Genomic DNA, 9720 nt, shown 5'->3' with positions numbered 1-9720 from the left:
TTCATCCACCCTCTCTCAGGACACAGCCCTGGGCGGAGGAGGAAAAAGCCCTATATCCTATTGCCACCCCCATGGAATGTGCTCCGACTGGGATGAGGCAGGCCCCAACTGGGAGGGGCAGGGAGGGGCACTGGAAGCAACTGGGGTCCAGGTGCCCTGTTGGCGGAGCAGGGGGGTTCCTAACCTGGGCCAGCTCAGCAGAAGCTCTCTCCGCCCCCCTCACAGCACCCCGGAGACTGCCGAGTTCCTGGGTGAGGACCTGCAGCAGGTACATGCCTGGGCCAGCCATGGGTGGCAAGGCAGGCCTATGCAGGCTGTCAGCAGAGGGCCGGGCGGAGATGCCAGTTGGGGGACCAGATTGAGTCATTCCCCAAGCTGTTGGCCATGGGGTCCCCAGGAGGAGGAAAGAGAAAGGTGGTTCCTGCTCTGGGGAAGAACAGAGCAGTGGGAGGTGGGGGACACCCTCCCAGGCCCCATACCCTCCATGCCCTCTCCCAGGTGGAGCAGCGGCTGGAACCAGCCAAGCGAGCAGCCCACAATGTCCACAAGCGACTACAGGCCTGTCTGCAGGGCCAGAGTGGGGCAGATATGGACAAGCGGGTGGTGAGTGGGGGTCCCAGGGAGAAGGGGGCCTGGGCAGGACACCTCTGTCCAATGGGGGAGTGAAGTTGGGGTTGGGGTCTCTCTGCCAGTCTGAGCCTCTGGCCCCAAGGAGGTGAAGACTGCTCTGTCCCAAGGCCCCCAGGCACCCCACTCATGAGGCCTTATCTCTTCCCCATCCCCTTCTTGACCTGTCCTCCTCTGCACCAATCTCCTGAACCCAGACCAGGCTCTGATTGCACCTGAACTTCTCTGTCCAGTCAGCCCTTAGAGCAGAGCAGGCTCTCTCAACTGGGGCAATCTGAGGGCTTCCTGAAGGAAGTGACATTTGAGCTGGACTTTGAATGATACTTGTATTAATCAAGAGCCGGCATTTATGGACTGATTGCTAAGATGTGTCACTGCATTGCCTCTCTCAATGCTGACAGCAACCCTAGGAGGAGGCCGCCTTTATTAGCTCTTTACTAGATGAGGAAATGGAGACTTAGAGAGATAAAGTGACTCACTCAAGTCCATGCAGCTAGTAAGTAGCAAAACCGAGATTTGAACCCTGGTCACTCTGACCAAAGCTAGTACTCTCCATAACTCTAGGTGGGAATGGGTCCAGCATGTTTTGGAATCAGTTAACAATTAAGTGTGGCCAGAGTTCTGGGTGGGAGGGGGAGCAATGGGAGCTGTGGAGGGTTTGCGCTCCACAGTGGCCGGGTCAGCCACCTGTGCCCTGGGGCGGGGAAGAGCCCACTCCGAGGCCTATTCCCAGCTCCTCCATCCCCCTTCAACTGTGTGACCTTGGCAAGTCCTCTGTTCTTAGTTTTCCAGCCTGTGATGGGACTTGGTCATTCCTTCCACCTTGATCAAGTAGCTCCTGAGAGGGAGAAAGGGGACCCCAGAGGGGTGGGTGCTCTGTACTTGGTCCCAGGGAGAGGTCACCCCTACCATGCCTTGTTATCATTTTGCTTCCGCTTTCACCTGACTGTGACCCTCCTGGGTTCCCTGCTCCCCATCTATCACGCCCAGCGCCTCGGTGCAGTTCTGCCCCCAAGAGACACATCATGAGTTCGGGCAGGCTGAAGGGAGGCCCAGTGGGCAAGCACAGGCACTCATGCTCACAACCAGCCCTGCCCTCCCTGCAGAAGAAGCTTCCTCTCATGGCTCTTTCCACCACGATGGCCGAGAGCTTCAAGGAGCTAGACCCTGATTCCAGTATGGGGTGAGCACAGACGGGGGCCTCAGCCTTCACCTGGAGAGGCCAAAGAGGGACCTGGACTGGGAGGGGGCCCAGGGCAGGGAAAGCAGCCACTGTGGAAGGATGACCAGCTGGAGAGAGTATCTGGGCTGGGGACGGTATCCAGGTCAGTGAGGGCAGCCATGCCTGGGAGGGTATTGGGCTCAGAGAAGATGAAGGAGAGATCGAAGGGGCAGGAGACGATTGGGGGACGGGGGGAGAGACTCTACTAGTATTTCCAGATGGGAGTGAAGGGCTGTGGGAGCCTGGACCCACTGGGTGCTGTGTCCACAGGAAGGCTTTAGAGATGAGCTGTGCCATCCAGAACCAGCTGGCCCGCATCCTGGCCGAGTTTGAGATGACCCTGGAGAGAGATGTCCTGCAGCCACTCAGCAGGCTGAGTGAGGTGACCCTACCTGCTGACCCCAGTATCCCCAGCCTCTAGTTCCCAGCTCCCCAGCCCTCTGATCCCTCCTTCCCCATGCCTGCCCCCAGGAAGAACTGCCAGCCATCCTCAAACACAAGAAAAGCCTGCAGAAGCTGGTGTCAGACTGGAACACGCTCAAGAGCAGGTGGGAGCCACAGAGTCTGGGTGGGTCCATGCCCAGGTTAGCCCACAGAGGTTCGAGGCCCTTCCCAAACTAGGAGGACATTGCAGGGCCCACTGGGTACAGAGTGCGTACTTGTGCACACATCTGGTAGGAACACATATAGTGAGGATATGTGCCTATGTGCATATGTATCTGTGTATATGCATATGCTTGTGTCATCTGAGGGTGACCTCAAAGCCTAGGGTAGTCATGAACAGTTCTCCAAGATCCCTGGATGGCAAGAAGACCTCCCTGGAGGTCTTCCCTGGAGCTGGAAGGCTGTGACCACCAAACCTACCACCAGGTGGCACCCCTGAGCACTTATAGCCCAGGCCCAGGGAAGCTACGAGATTTTCAGTCTATAAATTCCAGAATCCTGTGTGGTTAGGCATATGGAGGGGACACTTGGCTCTGGACAGTAACCACCCCACCTTGGAATCATCCCCAGGCTTAGCCAGGCAGCTAAGAACTCAAGCAGCGGTCAGGGCCTGGGTGGTGGCCCAGGCAGTTACAGTCACACCACCATGGCCAACAAGGTGGAGACGCTGAAGGAAGAGGAGGAGGACCTGAAGAAGAAGGTGGAGCAGTGCAAGGTGAGGGGCACTTGAGGTTCCCTGGATGCGTGGGGGCGGTAGAGGTCGGCACTGTCCTCATTTCACAGACGAGGAAACTGAAGCTCACAGAGGTGACGTGACTTGCCCAAGTCCAGATAAGCAGGAAGCAGCAAAGTTGGAGTTTGAAACCAGGTAGTCAGGCTCCAAGGTCTGTTTATTTAGCCATTACCTTGTAGCCTCTTCTGTCTACACCATGCAAATAACACCTGGGAGGCAGAGATACTCCACTCGCCAGGGCCTTGGTGTATTTGTAAGTGAGTAAATGAATGAATGGCGAATGAATAAATGGTGCATAACACAGGGCACTGTGCTAAGGGTATGGGGACACAGAGGTGAGAAACTCTAAAAGCCTTCGAGAGTTTGGACGATTGGATGAGGGCAGCCAGGTGAAGTTGGGGGTGGGCCAAGCACAAGCCTTGGCAGCGAGAGGAGAGCTGGTTAGGACCCTCCACATACAGCCTGGGCAAGTCCTTAACCCCTCCAAGCCTCGGCTTCCCCTCTGAGCCCCAGCCTCACCGGTGTAAGCCCTCCTCTCTCTGTCCCCAAGGATGAGTACTTGGCCGACCTATACCACTTTGCCACCAAAGAGGACACCTATGCCAACTACTTCATCCATGTGAGTCCAAGACCGGGCTTCAACCACCCAGAGCTCAGGGGTGGATGCCAGAGCCAGGAGCCACTGAGACCCACTTCGAGATGGTGGGAGGGAGGGGTCTGCTCTTGTGGACCCTGAGGGAGGCTCAGCTTCCCTCACTTCTTCCTGGGGGGCCCCTTTGTCCCCACAGCTCATGGAGATTCAGGCCGATTACCATCGCAAGTCTCTGAGCTCACTGGACACGGCCTTGGCTGAGCTGAAGGAGAACCACAGCCAAGCAGGTGGGGACACAGGCGGGTCCCGACCCCACACCCCTTACCCCCACCATGCTCAGGGCATGTTGAGAGGCTTACACGATATTGCATTCCTTGCTCAAAGGCAATAGGGAGCCACAGATGAGTTCTGAGCAGGGAGAGCTCAATTAGATTCGTGATGGACACTGCTCTGGCTGCTGAGTGGGGGATAGAATGAGAGGGGCCAGGACTGGAGCCAGGAGACCTGTTAGGAGGCAGAAGGGAGATGATGGTGGCCTGGACTGAGATGAAAGCAGTGGAGGTGAACAGATTCAAGTGATGTATTGGATGATTTCAGGATGCGTGGCATGGATGGTCAGGTGGGAGGTGGTACCATTGGCCAAAGCAGTAATCCCTCGAGGACATCTGGTGTGGTGCCCCTGGCTGCCCAAGGGTGGAAGGACCCTGGGCCGCTGATCTGTCTCGTCCCTGCAGACCCCTCCCCCTCGATGACGGCCACCCCCTTCTCCAGGGTGTATGGGGTGTCACTGGGAGCTCACCTGCAAGAGCTGGGCCAGGACATTGCCCTGCCCATTGAGGCCTGCGTCCTGATGCTGCTTTCCGAGGGCGTGAAGGAAGAGGTGGGACCCACTGGGACAGGTGGGGAGGGAGTATCGGGGTCCTCAGTTTGTCCCAGACCTCCCTCATGCTGCCCATGCTGTGCCCATAATCCCACCCCTAGAGCACAGGACCAGGGAGAAGGCAAGGCCTCCTGTTACTGAAGTGACACCACCTCCCACTTAGTAATGCTCTGTGAGCCAAGCACTGTGCTATAAGCCCTTTGCATTGAGGAATTTAATTCTGTTTAATTATCCCAATAACCCTCGGAGGGAGCCCTCAGTGGCTCTGTTTTACAAGGGGAGATGGAGGTCAAGAGGTAGACGCCTGGCAGCACGTGAGAAAGTAACAATGAAGCCAGGGACTCGGGGGTAGTCACTGCCGCACGCTGGCCTCCTCCGTCCTTCGTACCTCAGTCTGCTCATTCCTCGGCTGCCTTCCTGAGGACAGGCCCCTCGGAGGCGGAACTACTCACAGACTGAGGCTTCCTGACGAGCCTGCAGGGCCTCCGTTCTCCCCTCTGTTTCTAACCAGACACCTGTCTCCCCATGGCTTTTCCCAGCCTCTCCCGGACTTCCCTTTTGCCCAGAATCCTAGACCTTGAGATTTGAGAGGCTCTGTGGACGCTGCTGTCCAGTTTGCCTGTCAGACCAGTGGGGACACAGGCCCAGTGAGGGCCAGCCACCTGCCCCAGGCCATGAGTAAGCCAGGACCTCCCAGCCAGGGCGTCCTACCCCACATACCCCTCCATGACCCTACCCGTTCCCTGCCGCATCCAGGGCCTCTTCCGCCTGGCCGCTGGGGCCTCGGTGCTGAAGCGCCTCAAGCAGACGATGGCCTCGGACCCCCGCAGCCTGCAGGAGTTCTGCTCTGACCCCCATGCCGTGGCAGGTACCTGCTCCAAGGAGCCCTGGGTGGGGGGCCTTCCCCCCAAATCTCTTCACCACAGCTTCCCGAAATGATTCCATGATAGTGTGGTTTGAGGCCTGATAATCTGCTAAGGAGACACAGGAGTCCTTAAGATGGGGTTTATGACAAGCCCCTGGAAATGTATGTATGTTTTTCCGGGAACAAGATCACTAGCCTTCATCATTTTCTCTAAAGGGTCCCATGGACCAAAGAAATGATCAGACTTAGACATGTTAGTGTGAACGAGGGCTGGAGGCTCCTACAGATGAAGAGAGCTGGGCACTTGGGTAGAGGTGGGGGCTTGGGGGCTGTGTCTGAGCCCCTGCCACCACTTCAGGTGCCCTCAAGTCCTATCTGCGGGAGCTACCGGAGCCCCTGATGACCTTTGACCTCTATGACGATTGGATGAGGGCAGCCAGGTGAGGTTAGGGGTGGGGGCGCTGGGGAAGGCGAGGCTGCAGAGGTGCCTCCCTGGGCTGGCTCACCAGTTCTTTCCCCCTCCCCAGCCTGAAGGAGCCAGGAGCTCGGCTAGAGGCCCTTCAAGAGGTGTGTAGCCGCCTGCCCCGAGAGAACTTTAACAACCTCAGGTGAGCTCCGAGCCAGCCCCGGGCCTCCCTGGAGCCGGGCCCTGCGGGGACTCCGCAGCCTGGATTTGAGTCCCGCCTTCATATCCTAAGCAATACTTTTGAAAATAGCTGAGATGTACCGGTCCTATTTTCTAATACCACACATAGAACTAAACACATACCTTGAACCTTGGAAGCCACACCACCTGGCTTCAAATCCCACCTGTGCCACTGTGTGGCCCTGGGCTGGCGATTTGACCTTTCTGAGCCTGGGCTAGAAAATGCACTCCCTACCCTGTAGGGTAGCTGGGAGAGTCCCAGCTTAGCCCAGTACCTGACACATAGGTGGCACTCAGTAGGTCAGCTAATTTAGCTATTAAAAATTTTAAAGCCAGCCTGTGTGGTGTCTTGGCCATACTCCGGAAACCCCGATCTGGGAAGGTCTCAGGCCTCAGGGGCACCGGTGGGTGTCTGTGACCCGATGCCCCACCCCCAGCCCAGGACTACCTCCTGTCTCCCCAGGTACCTCATGAAGTTCTTGGCACGGCTGGCCGAGGAGCAGGAGGTGAACAAGATGACACCTAGCAACATTGCCATCGTCCTGGGGCCCAACCTGCTGTGGCCTCCTGAGAAAGAAGGGTGAGGGGCCCGAGGGTGGGGGCAACGGCGGCAGTCCCCACCCGAGCTGTCTGCTACATGTTTTCCCCTGGGGCCTCGGGACGGGTGGAGCAGCTCCTGTCCTCGAGGCTGCCGTGTGGGGGCCCCAAAGGAATCATGGACCCTACAGGGCTTTGGAGATGGGAATTTTGGATAAAGGGGGCAGTGGGGTGCTTGGGAGGCTGGGGGTCCGAGGTCTGGTTCTAGCCACCAACACTCCATCTTCCAGAGTTGAGCCTTAGAAAGTCACTCTTGGCCTCCATTTCTTTGTCTGTAAATTAGAAAGAAATTATACAAAGTCTGAGGATTTTTGCTCTGGGAATTAAATGAGGTAACGAATGGAAAAATGTTTTGCAAACTATTAAGTGCCGTCATGTGCGGGGTCATTGTTATTCGACTGGCTGTGGATGGCAAAAGGGTTTCATTCATTTGCTGAGTGCGTTTGGTAGAGGCTGCCTGGCCCCCAGAACTGCATTGAAAAGTGCCATGACCGCCTGGCGATGCCTGTCATGGGTGAAGGAAGGGAAAATTTGGTGTGTGAGTGGCATGTCTGCCATCCAGAGTGGTCTGTGAGCTTTTGAGAACAGGGACTCGACGTGGTTGATCCTTGTGTTCCTAGTGGCCGGCACAGGGCCAGAGAATCGGGGTCACTAAGACTTTGCTCAATGATGACTCGCTTTCCCTGCGTTTTGTCCCAGGGACCAGGCCCAGCTGGATGCCGCATCAGTGTCATCCATCCAGGTGGTAGGCGTGGTGGAGGCTCTGATTCAAAACACAGACACCCTCTTCCCTGGAGGTGAGGCTCCTGCCTGTGTGCACGTGCCCCTTTGTGCCCTCCATGCCCAGCTTGGTGCCCTTCAGACCGGTTTCAGTCCCTAGCAGCCCTGCAAATTCACCATGAGGCCTACAGGAAATTGCTTCTCCACTCTGAGCCTTAGTCGCTCATCTGTAAAACGGAGATGATTCCGCCTGCTTCATGGGACTGTTGTGAGGCTCCCATGGGGGCTGGAAGGTGAAACATGGTCCAGACAATGTCAGGGGAACGGGAGAGTGGTCCTGGCCCTGGCCGAGGAGCAGAGGCCAGTGGAGGCTCTGGAAGCTAAGACCTGCTCTATTCTGTCTGCAGACATCGACTTCAATGTGTCAGGCTTGTTCTCAGCCCCTGCCCCCCAGGACAAGGTCAGCGACAGGCCAGCCTCTGAGGAGCTTCCAACCATTGCCATGCTGGCCCCGGCCCCAGCCCCGGCCCCGGCCTCGGCTTTGGCCCCGGCCTCGGCCCCGGCCCCAGCCTCGGCCTCGGCCCCAGTGGCTACCAAGGAAAGGTAAGACTGACGTGCACGAATGGCCCCTCTCCTGGCCCCAAGATGCCCAGCCTGAGGCACCGTCTCTCAGAGCTTCTAACAGCGTTTTAGGAAATGTGATAATTGCATTTGTATTTTCATCCCGAATACCACATTTGCCTGTTTGGAGTGGGTGGGGTGGAGACTCAGAGGCGGTAGTCCTACCGACCTCTGACATGTTTTCTCGTTCACTGTATAGCCATTTACTGAGCAGCATATGTGCCAGGCACTGTTTCAGGCCCTGGACATTTAGAGAACGAGGGATCTGATCATTTTGGAATTTGTAAATACCTTCCAGTCTTCTCTTTGATCCTTTAAATCTGGAAAGGCTGCGTGGTACCACGTTACCTCCATACCGAGCAGGTATTGTTCAGTTGTCACAGACTGCTGGTGCCCAAACCATTTCCTCAGATGAGCAAGACAGACAAATGCTGCCCTTAGAGCTTGCATTCCTGGGGGTGGAATCAACAAGCACACCCTAAAAAGTACAGTATAACATCAGTGGTGTGCGCTATAAGAGAACAGAGCAGGGTAGGGGGACCTCGGGGCTGCTTTAGCCGCGGGGTCAAAAGACACCTCCCTGAGGAGGAGCCAACTGAACAAAGACCTGAGGGAGCCAAGAATGAGCCTCGGCCTGTCCCTCTGCTGCTCATCCGCTCTCTGGCTTCTAGTAACTGGAACATCTCATAAAGATGGAGGCTAAGAGCTGAGGCAGAGGGGAGGCTCTGCTTTCTACCCACTATCCTGGCCCCGTAGGGGACCACAGACACTGTCACAGTGTCACACGAAAGCCAGGGGCTCAGTGGATGCAAACTCTGGCCAATGCCAGTAGCATCTTCCCAGGGGGTCCTGGTCTGGGGACAGATCCCAGGCCTGGCCACAAGGCGGAGGACTCAAACTCAGCCTGTTGGCTGGGAGTCTCCTCAGCATTCTAAGAGAGTTCTAGGAGATGGCCGAGTCTGACCCTGACCCTCTCCTTCCCTCACAGGACAGAGTCTGAGGTGCCCCCCAGACCAGCCTCCCCCAAGGTCAGTAGGAGCCCTCCGGAGGTAGCTGCCCAAGCAGAGGACATGGCTCGGAAGAGTGAGTGGACTGTGGAAGGAGAAGGGGGATAGAGGGTGGGCAGGAACAGGGGTGGGCAATCCAGACCCTCCCATGTTTCCAGGCAGCCAGGGGAGGCCAGGAATCCAGGTAACTAAGAGCCAGGTTTGCTGCCTGACACTCTGGGTTCAGATTACAGCTCTGTGACCTTGGCAGGTGACTTTGCCTGTCTGCTCCTCAGCTTCCTCTTCTGTCATAGAACAGTACCTGCACCTACCTTGTAAGGCCGTTTGGAGAATTAAATGGTGCTGCCTGGTTCATACAGTAAATGCTTGATACAGTTCAGGCATCATGAGCATGGGGGGCAGTGATGTCCAGTCCCTCAGAAGCCCAGAGGTCACAGAGTGAAGAGGAAGGATGGAGTCTTCAAAGGGCGATGAGGGAGGGGAGGTGGCGTTGCTGGTGGTGGGAACAGACCAGGGGCCTCCTTCCGAGCCCCCGTGGTACACTTGCCTGTTGACTTGGCCAAAAGCTAGTCAGGTGAGAAGGCCGAAGGTTCAGGTGGGGAGTCTGCCAGGGTGACTAGCAACTTGGGAGGCCCAGCCAGGAGGCTCTAGAGTTTCCCACCTGGGTATACAGTGTAGAGCCTGGAGTAGATGGAGCAGCTGCAGAAGCCTCCGGACCAGAGGGAGCTGGGAGGTTGCACAGGGACCTTCATGCCGGGGCAGGGGG

The 9720-nt window shown here is 56.9% G+C and overlaps 1 protein-coding gene across 1 annotated transcript in view; it reads left to right on the top strand.

The window, feature by feature from the left end:
- SH3BP1 (SH3 domain binding protein 1) overlaps positions 1–9720 on the top strand; it is a 12592-nt gene that overhangs the window by 1235 nt on the left and 1637 nt on the right. The window contains 16 exon segments of the mRNA XM_025048875.1: positions 226–268; positions 499–603; positions 1734–1810; positions 2120–2231; positions 2321–2397; positions 2864–3008; positions 3577–3645; positions 3815–3905; positions 4353–4498; positions 5255–5366; positions 5722–5803; positions 5891–5971; positions 6473–6589; positions 7306–7403; positions 7734–7929; positions 8936–9030. Of these exon segments, the coding sequence (XP_024904643.1) occupies positions 226–268; positions 499–603; positions 1734–1810; positions 2120–2231; positions 2321–2397; positions 2864–3008; positions 3577–3645; positions 3815–3905; positions 4353–4498; positions 5255–5366; positions 5722–5803; positions 5891–5971; positions 6473–6589; positions 7306–7403; positions 7734–7929; positions 8936–9030 (1646 nt within the window).

This window comes from Pteropus alecto, unplaced genomic scaffold (assembly GCF_000325575.1).
Source record: "Pteropus alecto unplaced genomic scaffold, ASM32557v1 scaffold6, whole genome shotgun sequence".
NCBI classification, from domain to species: Eukaryota; Metazoa; Chordata; class Mammalia; order Chiroptera; family Pteropodidae; genus Pteropus; species Pteropus alecto.
The sequence above is the reverse complement of the archived record's forward strand: the minus strand, read 5'-3'. Positions and strand labels throughout refer to the sequence as shown.